The sequence below is a fragment of the Brienomyrus brachyistius genome, chromosome 5, assembly GCF_023856365.1.
Source record: "Brienomyrus brachyistius isolate T26 chromosome 5, BBRACH_0.4, whole genome shotgun sequence".
Taxonomy (NCBI): Eukaryota; Metazoa; Chordata; class Actinopteri; order Osteoglossiformes; family Mormyridae; genus Brienomyrus; species Brienomyrus brachyistius.
The window spans coordinates 15,787,130-15,808,166 of record NC_064537.1 but is presented as its reverse complement, the minus strand read 5'-3'; the positions used below and the strand labels follow the sequence as shown (position 1 = coordinate 15,808,166).

Sequence of the window (21,037 nt, the reverse complement as noted above, 5' to 3'; positions counted from 1 at the left end):
AGCTGAAATGTCTGCAGTGTGAACTCGATCCGTCTGTAATGTGTGGAAGAGGCTAATTTGTCGTTCAGTGGCCACACAATCCAGCTGGCGGGGGCGGGGGGGCGGGCGGGGGGGTCTTTATGCATTTGCCGAAAACAGGCACAGCTGGTAAGGCCTCGGCACTCTGCCGCGCCGTTATGGGTGACGGGTGAGAGACCGCGGGGCCTCCTAGGCCCAGACTCCCGGAGTTCAAGGTGGCTCGTCGATTGGGAAGCTCCAGCGGTCAGTGAAAGCCGTGTCTTTGCTGCAGGCTATAGGCACCGGCCACCTCAGTAGGCTGTAGTCCGGAACGTTAGCGCCTCATTCTTGTGGGCCGTGCTTTTTATGGAAGCAAAGCATTATCCCGCACAGAGCTAATCTTATGGTGTTTTTCCACTGCCATACAGGAACTTGTACCCGAGCCGTACCAGAAGAGAGAGCCGTCACAGCACGGTTCCAACTGCAGAAGGGTCGGCTCGGTAAAGGCGTTGCCGGTTTAGAAAGCGACAGTGATGTACAGCTGAAGAGACGCCCATTTACTGTTCGCAAGGTGTACATCATGATTTACCGTGTGCTAATGTCAGTTAGCTCTTCTGTGAGAACCGACATGTTATGTTAGCGTCAAACGGTAGTGGGATTAGAATTAGCTCGCGTAAATTTGCATTACGAATCCATTTTTTTCAGCCATTCAGTTAGTACTGTTTTAAGTGAGTTGTTGGAAATTTTCGGGTTCCGAGTTATCAGGAATGCATCAATACATTGCAGTGTGTGGTACTACTAATAATGAATAATATATGGAACAGGATTCCCCAATTCCAATCCAGGAGGCCCAGAATCCAAGACGAATTGCAGATTTCACTGCTTAGATGCACATTAATCAGCTAATTCCCAGGTTTAGTAGATGTGTTTGAACAGGGAAATCTGCAAACCAGGACCGGAACTGGGGGAGAGATAGATGGATATATATATAATATGCGCATATGCATGCCCTTTGTCCATTCAGATACAGTAATTCCTGCGTATTGACGCAGAACACAGGTGTATCTATGCATTTTGACACATGCTGGTGACGTAAGCAGCTGGCTCGTATACAGGGCCATGTCAGCGCAGGTGCGCCTCACATAATTTACAGTAGAAAAGCATCAGTTTGGAGTCTGGCTTGGGTACAACTTCGTTTTTAATGCCAGTAGAAAAGTGCCGTTAGCCTCCAATCAAGTTTCCTGTGCTATGGATGGGGGGGGATAGTGGATGGGGGAATAGTGGAGGGGTGACCTCCAGCTGACCCTGTAGGATCCTGGTGTTGCAGGGTTGTGTATATGGGGATTGGCTTTCCTTTAACTTCCCCTTTCAAAGTGACACAAAGCTGCGGCCAGTAGAGGGCACTGTTCGAAGGCATGGCTGATTGATGGCTGCCAGAGTGATGCCGGGACACGGGGGCGGGGGGGGGTGGGTGGTGGACAAAAAGCAATTCAGACTCCATTAAATGCATGTTGCTCTCACTGCCCCCCCACCTCCCCACCCGGCTGTCTGCCGCTGTTTAATTCCCTGTCACCGCTCATGTCTTTCAGGCATTGATTTTATGATCAATCCTGGCAACCCCTTAACACACTGGGGGTAGTGGCACGTCACGGGGCGGGGGGAGGACAATGAGTGCTGCTGAGCTCCTGGATGCCCACGTTCCGCCATGCACACTGCAGGGCTGCACTGTAGGGGGCGCTGGCAGTCAGGCGGCCTTACTGGGGCAGTTTCCGGTGGGATTTCAGTGTGGGTGAGTTTTTACCATAAGCACGTTGCATTGTGGGATTGAGGACCTTTCCTGCGGAAAGTGATGAGTTTGCATTCTGTGGGAAGGTGGGGCGGATAAAGAGTCCCAGGCGTAAGTAGGCTCCTCTGGTTCTGTTCTGCATGTCCTGTTGCTCACACACCTGTTCCTGAGTGACCAACGGCCCGACGTCCGGTCCGGTCCGGTCCTAGCCAGAGGCGGACGGCTTACATCACCATGGGGCCGGTTCTGGTACTCACGCGTGGCTTTGCATGCAGCCTGCGCTGAATCAGCTGCCTGCTAACACACACACAGGCGCGTGCACACACACACACACACACACACACACACACACACACACACACGCACCCCCTGCGCGCTGCTGTTTACATAATCTCATCACTTAGTCATGGGAACGGGCTCTCTGCCCCGCTGACGCCCTCGCTCATGCATCACTGAAGCACCTGCCATAGCTGCCAGCCAACTTCTCCCAGGCCGCTGGGGGGGGGGGGGGGGCAGGAAGCACTTTCAGCCCCTCCAAGGCTCTGCTTTAGAGGCTAACAGGAAGGGAGTTGGGGGTGGTGATGCATCCCGTCCGTCTGGCTCGTTAAGTGGAGGCGCCCGGTGTCCCTCGAACCCGCGCCGGTTGACCGGAGGTGCGGCTCGGCTGACTATTCTAATGTTCCTCCGGTCTCTCCCCTATTTATCAAGCCGCCTACTCTCTGGCGCCACCCCTGAGGGAAGTGAGTAATTGCGTCCGAGGTGACCGCATCAAAGTCAGGCATCCTGCGGGTGGCGTTCTGCCCTCTGAAGGGGCTTCTGGGAGGCTCAGCAGCCACAAGCTGGCCAGCTAAATTAGGCACTCAATTAAACGCCCCCCTCAGTCCTGCCTACCTCACAACCTCTGTGGAGGAAAACGTGGTGGAGAAAGGCGCATGTGGGACGGCTGGGGACGGCAGGGCAGACTCTGGGGCCCCTCCAGCGTGGCATTAGGGCCCGATTCTGGGAATGGTGTCGAGCCGTAATGAGGCGGTTCCCGGGCACTCACTGTCCCTCAGGACTGAGGAGTATCGCATCTCTGTCTGCGGGTTCATTATCTGGGTGGAGAAACTCAGAAACGTTTGTGTGTGTGTGTGTGTGTGTGTGTGTGTGTGTGTGTGTGTGTGTGTGTGTGTGTGTGTGTGTGTGTGTGTGTGTCTGGTGCTGGCCTGCTGCACCCCCCCCAAACCCCCCCCACCCTGAGGAATCCCCAGGAACTTTCCTGTTCCACCACATGCTGCCCCACATAGACGCCGCATCCCCTTCTGGGGTGGGGGTCTGGAAAACAGTCTGGGGAAGACTAATAGGACATTGCCCATATTAATTCCTTATATAATGTTTAAACCACTTAACCTCAGATATACATATGTATATTTTTAAAGAAGCATTTGAACCATGAGGGAAGAAAGGGAGAATTGAGAGATATTTTGGTCAAATCTGTGAGCTTTAAACCCATCTGTTTCCCTTTTGAGGGGGAACGGCGCTCACAGCGTTTTCCCAAAGATGGCGGAGAGTCCCGGTGCTACCCGAGATCGAGGGGAAACAGCCGTGTTGGCTGTTCGTTTTGTGCGCGGGGGTGTCACTCAGAGATCCGTGTGCTGCTTCCAGATTCCGGCACAGACCCGCTTGACTCAGAGTGAGGCGCGTCAGCTTTCGACGTTTGATCGCCGTGGTTTCCGCATGGCGTCAAAGTCCCCGCGAGGCCTGTACCGACGCTGGGCGTGTCATGTAATGTCTACCGAAGCTTATGGTGCACTCTGCCGCCCGGCCCTCGCAGATGGATGCCGCTGTCCCTGGGGCTGCGTGACGCGGGATGAGTCAGCAGAGGCGCATTCTGAAGTCGGCCCGCTGGGCCCCGGGTTCTGGGCTGAGACCAGAGTGGCACCGGTGATGGATCTGGGTCGGCTTTGATCCGGCGCCTCTTCTCATGTGGAGCCGAGTTCAGCCCTTGTGCCTCTCTGCTACCCTCTTTACACCCCGGCCAAGGTGTTCTTTCATCCTACATAGGCTCGTGTACCATTTGTAAGGCTTCTGCTTAAATAGACAAAGAGAGCAAGGGTTAGGGTTGTTACAGCCCCTTGTGGACTGTGACGATGGTCGTGGCGTTGCAGAGTTCGGCGGAGTCAGACTCTGCTCCTTGATTGATACTAGACCTCTTTTCCGAGCCGGGTTTCGATCTGTGATGACGACCGGATCCTGATGTGCCCACAACGCAGGAACGCGGTCGCCCTCGACGCAGGAACGCGGTCGCCCTCGACGCGAGCCTGAAGACGGCGTATCAGCGGGCTCCGATGGCAGGGTCCCTGATTATCACGAGTCATGCTGACCCCCCCCACGCGACGCCAGAACTCCTGCAGATGTCTTTTCAAAGTAGGTTGCGTCCTGGGGGAGGTGCAGGCAGCCCCTCTCCACCTCTACCAGTAATTCAGGATGAGGATGGAGATGCACTCATGGGCCTGGTATCCATGGCCTGGGTCCTCCGTACAGACATTATCGCCTGATGGGAAATCTGCAGGAAGATCTGCGCAACACACCTGGATTTCTGCGGTGTGCAGCGAATGCAGGCTGAACGGGGGCTATGGGGGCGCCTGAATGAAAGTGCTTTATAACCTGGCTGTAATATGGGGGGGTAATGAAAACCGCTGATCTTGGTTAGTGGGACCTGGCTGTTGGCGTCAGATCTGGGCACCAGGATTTGTTTAGTGCCATGTTCCAGGGTTAAAGGTGCGTGTGCCGTCGAGTGGGGTGCCTGCATGGGGCGTGCGTATCGCACCCGAAAGGCTGATGGATAACAGTGGCTGATGGATAACAGTGGCTGATGGATAACAGTGTGCCGTTATGAGAATCCACTGTAATGTATAGGTGTTACTGGACCCCCCCCCCACCCCGCCCCCCCTTCCTTGGCTGCGGTGGGGGCTTCCAGACGCCACAGCATTGGGCTTTCAGCTGGCTAAATGACTGCGGTGGGCCAGTAACCACTAACCCCCTCTTGCAAAGTGGAAATCATCGCCACGCACACTGGCTTTCGGTGAGACGGCCGCTTCACTCTCATATTCCCTCCTCTAATCAGCCAGCGCAGCCTGATGGGATACCGCGCCGCAGCCAATCGGACGCCTTCCCCTCTCATCCTCGTCCTCATCTGCCCTGGAGTTAAAACTTTACGTCGCCCTTCAATCCAGAGGAGCTTTATCAAGTTTGTTAAAATGCGCTCTAGCGTATACCTGCTTGGTTCTCGAATGGTGGGTGGGGGGAAACACACGTATCCATCACACAATGCACACGCACGCACACACACTGCCCCCAGGCCTCACTTTATGTAAGATCTCACCATGCACACATACTTGCCAGCCGGGCGACGGGGAGTCCAGCTGGACGGGGAGGAGCAGGGGGAGCGAGAAGTCGGCGATCTCGCGGCAAAGCCGCACCTGCCGTGCGGGAGAGAGAGGGATCACCCGCCCACCCTCCGGTCACACCATCGCCTGTCGGGCCCTGATTGGTTGGCTATGGGTCAGCTGGTGTAATTAGTAGTCAATTGTTTTCCCTCCAAAATATCCTGTTGAATCAGCATTTGTCATGGACAAAGTAGATTCAGCTTTCGGATATATTTTTGATTATGTTCACAAATGTTAAAAATAAATTTGGCTGCTTTTGTGTTCAGTGTCCTCATGTCCAGTTAAATATGAGATAATCCAGAGCTGGGGACGGCAGGGCTGGAGAACAAAGCGGGTTGAAGTACAGATGGCAAAGCAAAGCTGGGCAGCTACTTACAGGTCTTGGTGGGGAGTCTGACACCTGTGTGCGCACGGTCTCCCTCCCTGCACACCGAGCTGCCTGGCCCTCTGTAGCCCGGACAGAGAAGCCAGCCAGCCCAGATCCCACATACAGCTCCCCCTCTTCACTTTTCTGCATCTCCAATGCAGCCAGTGTGTCCCGACCCGCCTGCTGATTACCGCTGCAGCGTAGGCAGGAAGTGGAATCGATGAGCCACGAATTAAGGGTCGGTTTTCATAGCGCGAGGACTATGTGGCGGAGGCTGTGACCTTCCCTGTTTTTACATCTGCTCCCGGGGCTTGGAAGCACTCAGTAAAATGTGTTTATGAATGAAATTGGTTTAGTAAAAGACTACTTCCCTGTAAGTGCCTCTCAGTCTGGTTTTTCCACAGGGATTTCAGTTTTGTCGGTGCACTGGTCTGTTCCTATTACCGGCCCTTTTTCAGAGTGTCTGGAGTGAGTTAATTCTGGTCTTTAAAGGGGCCCCATGTTGGTTTGAATGGACTTAAAGGGGGTGGAGCCAAGGCCTTGTCTATGCGTCTATTTAAAACTGGGGGGAGCGGGGTTAATTTGTTGTAATCATAGCACCTTGCAATGCAAAGAGGGTGAGATAGGATGTTAAGTGAGTTGCTGTCCCACCTTTGCCCACACCCTACCGGGGTAGATGCCCCTCACACGGGTCACCTGACTGTGCCGGTCCTCACAGACGTGAGCATTTAAAAAGGATAATGGAAGGCAGGTGAATAAATGCAGCGGAGTGCCGGGGGGCGTGTTTCTCCGTCATGTGCCGCGGTTTCGGCCCAGATGGCTGCCAGCATGATGTGCCCCCCACCCCCCACCCCGGAGTGGATGGGCAGACCCCAAGTCCTCTCCAGAGCCCCAGTCGGCCTGAGGTCTGTATCTGCAGCAGTGTGACTCACCTGCCGCCCCCCCCTCCTCCCCCCCCCCCCCCAGGCCCGCTACAAGCAGAGTCTAGACCCCACAGTGGACGAGGTGAAGAAGCTGTGCACGTCCCTGCGCCGTAACGCCAAGGAGGAGCGCGTGCTCTTCCACTACAATGGGCACGGTGTCCCCCGGCCTACCGTCAACGGCGAGATCTGGGTCTTCAACAAGGTGGGTGTGGGGTCTGTTGGGGGGGGGGGGGCGGGCAGGGAGCCTGCAGGGGTGACTGGGTGGGTTTGTCATGCATGTGGAGGATAGGAGGATACACACACAGCAAAGGCCCCTCCCTGGCCTGGAAGCACCAACTCTAGCCTTTCATACCTGTCATTGTCCACTTCCATGGGGCCTGGGTAAGACACCCCCCCTTAATTCTGCCCTAGGTAAGACACCCCCCCTTAATTCTGCCCTAGTTAAAACGCCCCCCCCCCTTAATTCTGCCCTAGGTAAAACGCCCCCCCCCCTTAATTGTGCCCTAGGCAAGACCCCACCCCCCCTTAATTTTCCCCTAGGTAAGACCCCCCCCTCCCCTTAATTCTGCCCTAGGTAAGACCCCCCCCCGAACCCTTAATTCTGCCACAGGTAAGACCCTCCCCATAATTCCGCCCTGGGTTAGACCCCCCCCCCCATAATTCTACCCTGGGTTAGACCCCCCCGCCCACCCTTAATTCTGCCCCAGGTAAGACCCCCCCCCCCCTTTAATTCTTAATTCTGGCACGTTGTGCGTTTAATGCGCTGTGCAGACAGTCCCTAAAACCGGCCGGACCCCACCCTTCACGTCCTCACCCCATTCTGTCGGTTAATCCCCCTGTGGGGGGGGCTGCCTTACCCATTGTAATGGCATTTTAATCCCCATTAGTCACCGACATGAGTGGTCAGAGGCCCCCTTTCCCCGCTAAGCCTGAGCAGGTGGAGATGGCGAACACCCCCCCCCGCCCCCCACGCTGGCACTGCCTCCGCCTCCTCACCCGGCAGGCCGGCCTGCGTCTCACTCATTACCGATCCGCAGACGGGGGACGTGTTTCATCCCGCGGAACTGGCAAGGGCGAGGTGGAGCACAGGCTGTCATGGAAGGGAGACAGCGTCCAGGAGACCAAGTCAAACTGTCTGTCCCGATCTTTAGCTGCGTGATGCGTGACTCGTACGCTGAGATGAAGTCCGTCTCCTGCAAGAAACAGTAGTGAATGGGATGTAAACACACAGGTATCCATCGACTTACGCCAGGGTTTGTCCTGGAAATGAGGTCGTAAGTCCATCTGGACATATCTCCATCGTTACAGGGGAGATGTCAAATGTGCTGTACAACATATAGTAAGATTCAATGTCACACGCATTTAACTACACCTCTGTAGTGCCAGCACAATCAGTTTGTTTTTGCTCTTGCCACCTGCCGCACACGTAGTAAAATATGTCCGCTAAAGTCTACTTCGTCTGCTTCGGACGTCTCTCGATAAATTTTATTAAGGCACTTATGGAGCGTAAATATGATCAAACGTTACTCGATAGGGTGTAAGTCAATGGATGACTGTATAAGACATTTAAACATGACATATTGAGATACAGACATAAGATATTGAACAATATAGTTATAAAATGTAGTTTAAAGAATACAGTCATGCAGATGGGTAATGAAATTGAATGAGAAGGAATGCGCAGTAAATGGACGTTGCTTTCTGTGTGTTATGAGGGAGAATGTCGGGCCTTTTATCTGCGACTGTCATCATGGTTTGGCTTCTCCCATCCAGACCCGCCTGTCTTGTATTCCTTCCTGTGCCGAGACACATTTTCCTGAAGCAGTAGTAGTTCGAGGCCTTGCTCAGTGCCCTGGAAGCCGCGGCAGTATTAAGCGTTAATCGTGTTGGGGGCAGATTAAAGGGGACTTGAGCAGGTTTTAATGGGAAGCGTTTGTACGTTAAGCTGGTCAGATGTGTCTCTCCACGTCGGTGACCATTATGGGAGTCTGGGCACTGGGTCACGGCGGTCTTTGTCATGTCTGCGAAAGGGCCCTGCATTAGCGGGATGAGCGGCTGGGTCTCTGGGCCTGATTTGCCGTTCTGGCAGCGCTGATGGTGCTGAACCTCGCTGCCTCATCTGTATCTGTGAAAATGGGTCCTGCTGAGTGGCGCGGCGCGCTAATGCTGTCATGTGACTTCTGCACACACCTGACATCTCATGCTCTCTCTCTCTCTCTCTCTCTCTCTCTCTCTCTCTCACTCACTCTCTCTCTCTCTATGCAGAACTACACCCAGTACATCCCGCTCTCCATCTATGACCTGCAGACGTGGATGGGCAGTCCCTCCATCTTCGTGTACGACTGCTCCAACGCCGGCATCATTGTAAAGTCTTTCAAGCAGTTCGCCTTGCAGCGGGAGCAGGAGCTGGAGGTGGGTGCTAAGCCCCCCCCCCCCTTCACACGGACATAGGATATCACCTACAGCCCCCCCCGGTACCAGGTCTATCAGTTTGATGCTGAGTGCAGGACAATTCTCACACACATTCCTCTCTGAAGCATTCTATAATCGGTGTCCCTCTGTGGGGAAGGAAATAAATAGGTAACTCTGCCCCCCCCCGGTAAGTCCCGGTGGGGAAGTGTTTGAAGCGGTTCTGCTGGGTGCCATCACTGGGTCCTGGGGGCTGCCCCCGCACCATCTACACACCAGCTCTGGCTCTCACACAGTCCCACCCGCAGCCAAATCGCCGAACACAGGCTTGACCCTAGTCCCCCCCCCCCCCACCCCCCCCCAGGGCAGAGCACTGCGGCGTTTCAGTTTTTAAATTATTTGTTATTCCGCAGAAAATGTGCTCTCTGTACCCACCCCCCCGGCCCTTGGGGGTGCCGGGACCCTCATGGGCCCAAACGTCTGAGGGGGGGCAGAAATGTGACTTGTATTAAAGAAAATAACCATTAAAATCAGTATAACTCCTCTCGCCACAATAAGCTGCAGTTTTGGGGGTTTTTCAGCTGTGCCAGTTCATGCTGCCATCTATTAATCATAAGGTTTGGTTCTGTTTGAAGCCCCCCAGAACCCCCCCCCCCCCCCCCCCCCACACACACACACACACACACACACACACACACACACACACACACACTTTTTGACTGTTGTGCCTCCCTCCTCTCCACACCCTTCATTTTTGTAGACCAGCTAAATGATTCATGGCCGGGTTCGAGCCAGTGCCGCGCGTGCAGATTAACGGGAGACTTTAAAGGGTGTATCTGCCGGGGCTCCCCTGGGGGGTACCGGGGGGGGGGGGGTGCTTCGCAGCTCTCCTCCGTCTCTGCACTGTAACAGCTCCTCGCCCCCCCATGCTCTCTCTCCCCGTAAGACAAAGGAGAGCTGGCACAAACTCAGGGCTTTTCCCGAGTAGGGGAGATCATGTGCTTCACACTGTGGGGATGAAGGCTGGTGAGATTCTCTCCCTCCATCCCTCCCTCATTCTTGTTCTCTCTCTCTCTCTTTCTCTGCGGTGTGCTCAGAAAGGTGTAAATGAATGCCTGTGTGGGGGTGGGCGTGCTCTCCCCATGTGATCTCCTCTAAAGTTTGAGGGCGTCTTTGTGCTCTTAGTGATGGCCGCTTAATCGAACACACAAGTTTGGGGCCACTGGGGGGGGGTATGTTTGAAACCCCTTTGAGCCAGCGGTATTGGCTACCAGTAGGAAGTAATGTGATCTGACCGGCCAAAGGGGGGGGGGTGACGACATAAACCCTCAATTTCACACTCCCCTGGGCGGTGGATGTCCGAGGCTGGCTGTTTCGCTTCGGCTTTTGGCTGAAGGTGAGTCCCGGCAGGTTTTCCTGCTGTAGGACGCGGCAGGCAGGAGGAAGTGGTGCCCAGAGATCTTGGGGGATTGTGGGGCACACGGGGGCCGGAGTCTCCGCCAGCCGCTGCTCTACCGGGGAAATCCTGGGCCCCATGCCGACTCGGCACCCACGTGGCGATGAGCTCATTGTTTCTTGCGCGCTGAGCTCACGAAGCAGCCGTCACATTGGACATGGAGTTGGGGTGCTGGGAGGTGGAGGTACCAGTGAGGACTGCATCTGACAGGCTGGTGGGCCCACGTTCGTTATCCCCCGACAGGACATGCCTGTAGCTGAGAGAAAGCCCCATGTAGTTGTCCTGAGCAGTGCCTGTAAAGGTCACACGGGCAGCACTGGGAGACGCCAGGTCCGGCAGTGGGTCCGCCTCCCACTACCTCCGTCCCCCCTCCCACTCCCTCCCTGTTCTTTTTCTTCTGTTTTTCTTGCTTGTCTGGCAGTTGCCCTTATCAGCTGCGACTTTGCTGAGCTGTGGGATTTTTGTGTCTTTCAAAGCGGCAATCCGGACGGGTGGGGGTCACGTGGGGAAAGGGTAGGACGCGTCGTGAGAAAATCACTTTACAGACACAAGCGCGCCGTCAGACCGCGGAACGGAACGGAAAAGGACAGCGCATCTGGGCATATGTGCCACTTTCACAGCCTCGCACCAGGGTGAATGCTGGTGTTTTGCTGGGGCAGACCTGAGAAGGTTTGGGACCTTTTTGGCTGGAGGTGGTTGCCCTTGACGTGAGGTCTTCTAGGTACCTGTGTTTGGGGGCCTAGAATTCCACCACATCCCAGACACTTTGCCAGTACTGTCAGGTAGCGCTGGGGCAGTTCCTCTCTGAAGTGCACGGCGAACAGATCGCGTCGCCGCGGTGGATGGGTAATGGGTCGGAGCTCAGCATTGTCATTAAAAACTAATTAGATGATGTTCCGCAGTCCCGCACACTCTGAAGTGTTCACTGTATCAGCTAATAACTTTAGATGGCACTCCTGTGGGTGATCCTGTGGCGTGTTAGGAGCCATGTGTGGTTTGGCCATATGAACACCTCTGTGGGATGCGACTTCTGCTTTTTAGCAGGTCTGCGGGACATCAACCCCCCCCCCCAACCCCCGTCTTTGTGCGACTTTTTATCGGGAATGCAGTGTTCCTGTGGCCTTCCGGAGATTCTCAATGTAACCGACTCGGATCTCTCTCTTTTCCTCCTCCCTCCGTTGTTGTTGTGAGAGAGATATCTCTCTCTTTTCCTCCTCCTCCGTTGTGTTGTTGAGAGATATCCTTCTGTTCTGTCCTGGGCGGTTACCCTCAAATGATGGGGGTCACTATGAAGGTACATCAGATGCCTGTCACATGCTTTATAGCATTTAGGGTAACTGACTGTAACGTTGCTGTGCAGCCCATGAATGGAATTGCAGCCTTTGGGTGCTTAGCGGGTAGGCCTAGCATGTGACGTTGATGTGCCCCCCCCCCACGCCAGTATGCGACGCTAAACGCGAACATTGCGTGGGAAACTCAGCGTGCCGGGTTCTTGTTACAAGGCAGTGCTGTGGTTTCCAAAAGACTGCTGCTTTGGTAATTCGCAAGCTAGGCTGGTATAAGGCTGTTCAGATGCTGAATGGAATTATGCTTCCGGTCACATGACTGGAAATATTTGTGATGGGAAGCGAGGGTCTCTCACTGGAGAGAAGCAGCGTGTCTCCGCGGGTTGGGAGTGTGAGGTTTACTTACATAAACACAACATTCTACAACGAACAAAAGAAGCAGTGGTATAAGATATTCGACAGACGGTGAAAGACAAACGTATAATGACCACAGGGACCAAACCCCACAAAGGGCGACTCGGTCTATAATCACGCAAAAAGCCGTGCATCACATTATTGGTGATTGACTGCGAATGGAAATGTTGCAAGAACTGCGGGACAAAAAGTGATTTTTATTGTGTGAAGGAAGTTCATTTGTCAGGTGCTTTTCTTAAGATGCGCAGACGTGCTTTGAATCTCCTGCTTTGAGTGTTCAGCATTCTGGGAGCTCGTGGTGTTCGCCTGTTTGAGAAGGATCAGGTGATGCGGTTGTATGTTTGTTATTTATGGTTAGACTTTGTAAGCTTCTGCAGGTGGAGTTTGACAAATTGACATCATCGTAGCAGTCAGTAAAGCACCGTTTAGCGAAAACTGCTGCCGTCTCCTTTAATTTTCGACCGCATAAATTTATATCGGCCGATATTATTGGATGTTAGAATTTTCAGCGCGCTGGGGCTGCGATATTTGTATCGGTCGGGTCCTGAGGGACGCAAACTGGGAGATATTGCTGAGGAGGAATGTGTGGCAGCAGACAGGAGCAGCTGCTCATGTTCCCGCAGTAAGATGTTACGCAAAGGGCCTTCCATGAGGGCTATTCTGTGTCCCGTCCAGCTAATTCCCCTCTCATCGGCATTTTAAATTTGCTCTGATATCGTTTAATCTTGCCTTAATTGTATGGACACTCCCTCGTCTCTGTGAGCCCCAACGTAGGGCCGTCTGAATATAAGCTTACAGGTTTCATTTCTGACAGGAGTTTCCTCTTAATGGCATCTCGCTCCTCGGTTATGGCCGGTGTCAGCATCGCCGTCCGGCTCCGTCTGTGTTAGTGGGACGGGAGAGGCAACGCCGGCTTCACGAAAGCCGCCGGGAGGGCTGCAGGCTGACAGAGCGCTCTCGGGAGAGATCCAGTCATGCTTCTCCACTGCCTCTACGTTGGCACCAATTACTGTGGGTTTGCGGCGGCTTGCGTCAGACCTTGGGTGTTGCACGCTGTGTGTGCCCGTGTCTCCTTTCCGGTTTGCGTGTTTAGGTGTGCTTCTGCGTGGTGTAGCTGTGTGTGTCTTAAGCTTTTTTTGTGTAATGTGACTTGCTGAGGTAGAGGTTGCACCCTACCTTGGGTAGAGGGTTCTAGCATGTTCCTGCTGCAGGGGTGCACTGGGTTTCTCTCTCCTGGGGGGTGCATTTAAATATTTATCCACTTTAAATGAATGGATTGCGCTGACCCTCCGGTTGATGGTTGGTGACCCACTACCATCCCTGCCCACTCAGATTTCCCATTCAGCTGGTTGCCTACCCCCCCCCGTGATCTGTTCCCCCCTTTTGTCCCGTTCGTCATGCCCCCACCCTGAGTTCATTAGCTCCTGAGGGTCCGTGTGGAAAAGGCTCCTGCTGACAGCTTAAGGATCGCATTCTTCTGTCGCGGTATCGAGCCCATATCCACGAAAAGCATATCCTGACTTCATTCTGGTGATGATGTCGCTGTCCCTGTGCAGGTGGCGGCCATCAACCCGAACCACCCGCTAGCGCAGATGCCCCTCCCGCCCTCCATGAAGAACTGCATCCAGCTGGCGGCCTGTGAGGCCAGCGAGCTTCTACCCATGAACCCCGACCTGCCGGCTGACCTCTTCACCTCCTGCCTCACCACGCCCATCAAAGTGGCCCTGCGCTGGTGAGGATCCCCCCCCCCCCCCCCGCAAACCGGCGGGCGCTCGCTGTCACCTTGCGATCCCTCCCCGTCAATGTTTCTCTAGGACAATTTTATGGAAAACGTACACTCATTGCACAGAAGATATATTTCTCTCTCTCTTATGATCCTAAATAAGATAAGATACAACATTAGATACTGAGGCCTCTATTGATCCCCGTTTGTGGGAAATGTCTTTGTCCAGTAGCGCAGAGAGATGAAATACAAAAGGAGGGCGAGAAATAAATACAACAGTTGGACAGCATGATTAAAAATACATGATAAATACATCAAGGAAAGTTAGTAATAATTGCACAAGTAATAAATTTAAAGAATAAATAAGAGAGCTGTGCAAAACAGTGTACCACTATGGTAAAAATGTTGTGAAATGATGCATGTAGATTCAGAGTCCACTCAGAAGTGCAGTTATGGAGCTATAATGATCAATTCGTTGCTCTTTCAGTCCCGCGGTCCTGCAGACCTTTGGGCCTCTTCTTTCTCTCTCTGTATGTCTACATGCTCTCACTGTTCCCCAACTGACTCATGGAATCCCCTGTCTGCCGGCCAGGACGTGGCCAGAGGCGTGTTATGGACTGCCTGGCTGATACGCGTGAGCTGTGCTAAAAAATTCAGGCGTTTTATTCTTGGCCAGAACAACAAAATCTCACCAAGGACAAATGCCAATAGAGGCCTGCACAGTTTTCAGGAGTTGCAAGTGTTCTAGCATTTATTTCATTAAAAAATAACCATGCCGCTGGTCCTTGTAGGGAACAGGTTTCTGGAACACCGGTGCCCTCTTTGTATTGTCTGAACCTGCCTTATTAAAGTTCTGGACATTGCGTGCATCCCCTGGCTTCCGAAAGGTCTTCCCTGCTAAAAAGATCCACAGATGTTCTCCTGGTGTCAGTGAATCCTCAGGGCTGTTACGTCAATGTTTTTGCCGTATCATTAAATGCGCCTTTTGCAGTGTTGTGTCGCCATGGCGACTTGTCCCTGTCCATTGTGCCATCGGACGCCAAGCCTTGGCAGTTGCCGCCTAATGGACCTTGCTGCCGTGGGTTTTGCACGTCGACCTGATGTGATTTCATCAGCTGCACTACGCCCCTCAACATGGTCAGACCGCGGAGAGCTCTGAATCAGACATGGCTGATCCATGCATACACGTGTGAGCGTCTCCATGGCGATAGGGCCCAGTGCAGATGAGGGGGGGTTATCGGTGTGCATACAGAGGTGTGACGCAGTGCTTGACAAAATTCTTCCTGCGTGCCCCTCCCTCCCCAAAGTAGCATCCCCCTCTTCCTGGCACTCGTCCCCTCCAGTAGTGACCTCAGCAGTACGACCTCTGTGGATACTTCAGTCGCTCACCTCTCATTCACAGTCATGTTTCTGATATTTAAAAAAGGCATTCTGGGAAGTGCACTGTTTTGGCCTCCCCCAGTAGTATCCCTGCTTCAGGCTGGGATGTTCGGTGGTGGGGGGGTTGGCCGAACTTCACTCCCAGTGGAGAAAACCTTGCGTAGGAGCTGCTGATGTCCCTCGGACAGCTGTCCTGACAAATCTCCATTTTCTAGTGTTACATGAAATTAGTGATGCCACCTCTGTCAGTGTGCCCCCTCATCCCCCCCGCCTGGCTGCTTGACTCATTCTCTGTCCCCTTTACACCAGCATCCCCATGGGAGTTGATGATGGGCTCTCAGGATGCCGCAGCTCCTTGCTCTAGCCCTTTACTGCCAGGATGGTCTCCAGGGCCACACTACTCTTGTGTTCCTCCCAACCGTACTCCTACTCCATCCATACTCCCCAATCCTGCACCTACTCAGACCCCCCCACTGTACTACTATTCTAACCCCCCTCAACTGTACTCCTACACTAACCCCCCCAACCGTACTACTTTTTAACCCCACAAACCATACTCCTACCCTAGGCCCCTAACCCTACTGCTGCGCTAACACTGTAACCCTACACTTTCTCTAATCCCCTAACTTTACTACTGCTCTAACTTAATATTACTCTAACCATCCCTCTACCCTCCTTCTACTGCAACTACTTCTAACCCTAATCCTCATCTTCCCCCACCCCCATGACTAACCCTGCTCTGCCCCCGTCCTGTTTTCCCTCTCCCCTGATCCGCGCCCACTGCTCTAGCTGCTGCATTTGCACTACAAACAGGCTGGGTGCGTCGATGACGACAATCACGATGCACGCGATGCCCCGCCTCCCCCCTGCAGGCCGGGAAAACCGGGGGATGGGGTGGGGTGATCTGTCACACCCACCGTATCACTGTATGCAAGCCGAGCTAACCTTGGCGTGTCTTCCTCCGAGCTTGTGCCTCTCGCTGTCCTCCTTTAACATCCGTATGCTGACTCGCCCAGCCATTTCAGACCTATTGTGAGCTTCTACTGGGTCTGTCTGCTTACAGCTCATTGGCTGCATGGTCAGACACGCCCACATGTTTCTGCATGTTATTTAAATGAGGCTCTCGGGCTGGTTGGAGCCACATCTTTGCTCTTATCATAATAAAATCATGGGTGTGTTTCTCTCTCTGCATCCGACAGCTGAAACCTAAATTATGAGTTGGCTGACGACATTTTTAATGAAGTCTAATTGAAGTCATATCGGTGGAGAGGATTAAAATGATCCAGTCTTCCATGACATAAGATGAAGCATCTCCACCATCTTTAATTTTTACTCGTGCTGCAAATTATTTTTCCCCCTGAGTTTGATTAAGGAGTAAGAATTAGCCAAATGGATCACAGTCACCATCTGTGTGAATGCCAGTGACTTGGTATGAATACGCTAATAAAGATGCTCGCGCCCTTCTGAAGCATGTGAAGTGATAAAATGGTTTGGTGATCATGCCTGACTGTCCTCTTCCTGTGATGAAAACGTTCCGTTTTCTGGAAAAGGTGAAATGTCATTTGCTTTCTCCTATAGCAGGGGTGGGGAACCTGATCCATGAAGGGCCACATTTTATGAACCCTGTAGCCACCGAGGGCAACCGAACCCTTAGCCACTATGGGCAACCGAACCCTTAGCCCTTCCACCAGAAAGGAAACTCAAAGTTTAGCCCCAAACCTCGATCTTAGGACTTTCACCTATGGATACAATATCCCACCAACGGGAATCATCATCCATGCTGTACAAGGGGTGGGGAACCTGATCCATGGAGACCCGGGACAGGTTTTTGGTATGACCTTTCCATCAGCCAATAATAAAACAGGGTTCTCAATTCCAGTCCTGGCTACCCACTGTTATTGGCTGATTGAGAGACCATCCCAAAAATGCACCCACACCGGCCCTCCGTGGATCAGTTTCCCCACCCCTATCCTATAGCCTGTAATGTTAGCAAGGGGGCAGAAGTGAGCAGGATGTCAGTCATGGCAACCAAAAGGTCTTGCTGAGCTGTGTTGAATTTCGGGGGGTCTGACATAGTGACTCAGTCCTGTGCCACCCCCTTCATGGACCCCTAACCATGACCAGGTGATGTTCTGCCTCAGAGCCAAAGCAGTGGTAATATTCATATCCGTCTGGCTCCTTATTCCCAACATGCATTGCCTAGAACTCCTGATGGTTTTGTGAGGACCGGTGCCTTTAAGGAGGTTGTTGTCAGTATTGCATATTGGGAATATGGAAAAAATACCCAATGGATTGGAATGGGGATCATGTTGGGGTGAGTAGCGACTGTGCTGATGGCCAGTAGCCTGTGCATCCACTGTGTGATTGTGCTCAGTAGGCTGTGCATCCGCTGTGTGATTGTGCTCAGTAGCCTGTGCACCCGCTGTGTGATTGTGCTCAGTAGCCTGTGCACCCGCTGTGTGATTGTGCTCAGTAGCCTGTGCACCCGCTGTGTGATTGTGCTCAGTAGCCTGTGCACCCGCTGTGTGATTGTGCTCAGTAGCCTGTGCATCCCCTGTGTGATTGTGCTCAGCAGCCTGTGCATCCGCTGTGTGATTGTGCTCCGCATTCAGCCTGGCTGAGGCGATGATGGCGTTACCTCTGCTTACGAGCCAGAATCACACACTCAGACATGGAGGCAACATTTCCAGGAGTACGGGAGCATAAAATCATTACTGATGGAATGCTGTCTTGGGGGGACTTCCCAAGTACAGAGAGTGTGGGTGGGGGGGGGGGGCTGGTGGTGTGCGGGCGGACGGGGAGGGGGTTCAAAGTGGGCGAGGCGTGTTGTAAGCACATCACAGGCGGACGGCGTCCCTGATGGACCCCCCCCTGCCCACGGGTCGCGGTGGACAGTGCCAGTGCGTCGGGTCGCACACAGTGCTAAGGAAGCAGTATGGGAGGGAATTTGTCGAAGCCTTTCCTACTGCCTGGGAATGTTACTTCACTATGGAAACGCCCCACTTTCCTCCTTTCACTGCGTTGGACGCACTGGGCGCTGTGTCATATCCCCCTGGTAAGGTGAATTGTATCCCTTTGCCGTCCTTTCGTCATGTCTGCCTTGGGAACGCCACTCGCTCTCTCCCCTGGTTGCTGACTTTCAGCCTTTTCCCCAAATGTTCCCAATATAAGCTTTCCTTTCCTTTTGGGGTGAGAAATTCAAATTGAAATCTCGTCCCCAGCATCATTTGGAGGATAGGGCCAGCAGGGCGTTGCACAGTAGTGTGCACTGGCTGAGCAGGGCGTTGCACAGTAGTGTGCACTGGCTGAGCAGGGCGGTCCTGGACGGGGGCTGAGGTCTGCAGTCATAAGGCTCAACTCAACGTGAAACTCAACTATATACATATAATGTATTGGAGCAAAATGAGGTACAAAACAAAACGAAAAACATTTGAGTGGGTACCAATGAAAATTATTATTCAGATATAGATTGTACATACTTTGTGATTTGTGGATATATGCAGTGACCGCGCTGTGATTGGATATGATGATTTGTTATTGTGTAACAATGTTTGTGTGTGTTCTGGTGGTGTGGCTATAATTTGGCTCTTTGCAGAAATATGGTTGGGAGGTGGACTTGCTGAATTGCCCGTAGGTGTGCATGTGTGTGTGAATGGTGTGTGTGTGCCCTGCGATGGGCTGGCCCCCCATCCTGGGTTGTTCCCTGCCTCGTGCCCATCGCTTCACCGCATTCTGTGGTCCTCCCCTCTGCATTCTGAGCCCCTCCCCCCTGCATTCAGACCCCCTCCCCACTTGCATTCTGAGCCCCTCCCCCCTGCAGTCAGAGCCCCTCCCCACTTGCATTCTGAGCTCCTCCCCTTCCCTTTGTTATATGGGCCCTATAAAAGCCAGTCCTCTTTGCAAGAGCTGTATTTGTTGAGGGTTGCCATGCTAATCACTGCTGTGTGCCTTTCCTGTATTTTAACCCCCCCGTTGGAGATCCCCCTGGGCTTCCTCCAGCCGTGCCTCACATCATTAATTAGGGAGTCCTGCTGCTCACTGCCCGCTCCTCGGTAGTTAAAGGACAGCCAGCCCGGCCTTCCTGTGAAAACTTCACACAGCTGGGAATGTTTGAAAAAAATCCGTCATCAGTTTCAGAGATAATTTAGCTCCTTCTTTAGTGTCAATACTCTTTATTTTACTTGTTGATCCTCAGTCCCTCTCCACATCAGGCCAGCTCAGGGCACTTTTTCTGCCACTGGAATCACTGTGAAATACCGTGGTAACATGGCAGACACTGTTCTGGAGTCGGGGATTACTCAGTTCTCCTTCCAGCTGATTCATTCCCTTGTTCCTGGCATTTGTATGTATCGATGTGTTCAGAGCCCCCTTTCTGTCAAACCATGGCATCTGTCTCTTGAAGCCTTTTTGCTCTCTTGTTGCACCTCTGAAAAGGCGCAACCCAAATGAGTCTCTGCTCCGTGCAGAAATCCCCGCCTTTTATGGTTCAGTTCACTGGATATAAACTGTTATTCTGCATTGGGGCTGAACGTGCTCGGTTTGGAGATGTGTGACAGTGAACGCTGTACATTTTACTGCGCACTCATGGAGTCATTCGGAGTAGGTGCAGTCGTGGTGCATCGGAGGTGATGTGGAACAGGGGCTCAGCATTGTTTGGGAGATGTGGTTTTGGCTCGCTGGATAGGGGAGACGTCAAGGGTCTAAAGTGTGTGGGATGTGTGTATGTTGGGAGGTGTGAGGATGGTCCTCCCTGTGATTGCCTGTCCCCAAGGACAGCGCAGCTCTCTGCCTCCATCTCCCGGGAAAGCACTCTGAGTTTTTTTTCCCCAGCGCCAGGCGGGGATTACCCGCCTAGAAATGAATCTCTGCACACGGAGCGGCGGGGAGGGAGACCCAGATGCACGTGGGTGGGAGGGAGCGTGCCGCATGATGCAACACCGGCGAGGGGCTCCATCTCCGCCGCCTTTCATCGGCAGCCAAGGCGCGTTGTCGTCGCCCCTCGTTCCCTGATTAAAACCTGTCAGGGTGGGGGTTCTCCGTCTCCTCACCTGACCCCTGCAGGAAACTCCGTCTCTTTAACTGTGACGGCCCTAAGCTGTGAGTGTGTGGTCATGGCAGGACTGGGGCACCCTGCTCTTGAAAGGTGAAAGGTCACCAATGGTGCGGGGTCGGAACAGCTGACATTTTGTTTCCGCTCCTCCCGGGGCGGTCTGTGAAAAGGTCCAGTCTGAGCCTTGCATTGGTGTGTAGGGTTAGGCTTGGGATAGCCGTCCCTCTGGTACTTGCGCTGGAACAATGGAGGGGGTGGTGACATCACCGCGTCGCTCGACGCATCGGCTCCATGCTGCTGCCACTGCCAGCGCGCGCATTCCCACGCAGCGGCGGAAAAGACCGCGTGGATGTTAATAAAGCTACTCTCGCTTCCTCCCTGGTGGAGTTGATTCAGCACCTCCGCGGCCAGTGCGGCCCAGCAAATGGGCTGGGCGGGTTGGCGGGAAGCACGCCGGCGTGTCACACAGCCCCCTCCTTCAGGCCAGTGCTCGTTGACGGAAGTGGGAGTCTCGCGCCCCCACTCACTCCCACGCACGCCCACCGCTCGCGCTCGCGCTCCTCCTAACTCTGGAGCTCCTCCTCGATTCCCAGTGTGGCTCCACATGTAGCAGCAGGTGCCGATCTTTCAGGGCCCAGCGGGGAGATGCGCTTTCAGCCCGTCGTGCCTTCATACTGCCTCCTGGTGTTTCATTGTTCACAATCGCCACTCTTGTCATTTTACTGCTTTTTTTTTTGTTTCTGAACGTGTACTGGTTGCCTCCCCGCCGCGTGTATCTGTGAGCAGTCGCCGTGGATACGTGTTCCGCCGGATGCCAT

General features: G+C 53.5%; 1 protein-coding gene across 5 annotated transcripts in view; it reads left to right on the top strand.

Annotated features, from left to right (window-relative positions):
• rptor (regulatory associated protein of MTOR, complex 1) overlaps positions 1-21,037 on the top strand; it is a 106,199-nt gene that overhangs the window by 32,466 nt on the left and 52,696 nt on the right. For all 5 annotated transcript variants that reach the window (XM_049015392.1, XM_049015388.1, XM_049015390.1 and 2 more), the window contains exons 5-7: positions 6,545-6,703; positions 8,767-8,913; positions 13,623-13,798. In XM_049015392.1, coding sequence (XP_048871349.1) covers positions 6,545-6,703; positions 8,767-8,913; positions 13,623-13,798 — 482 coding nt within the window. The remainder of the gene's footprint in view (positions 1-6,544; positions 6,704-8,766; positions 8,914-13,622; positions 13,799-21,037) is intronic.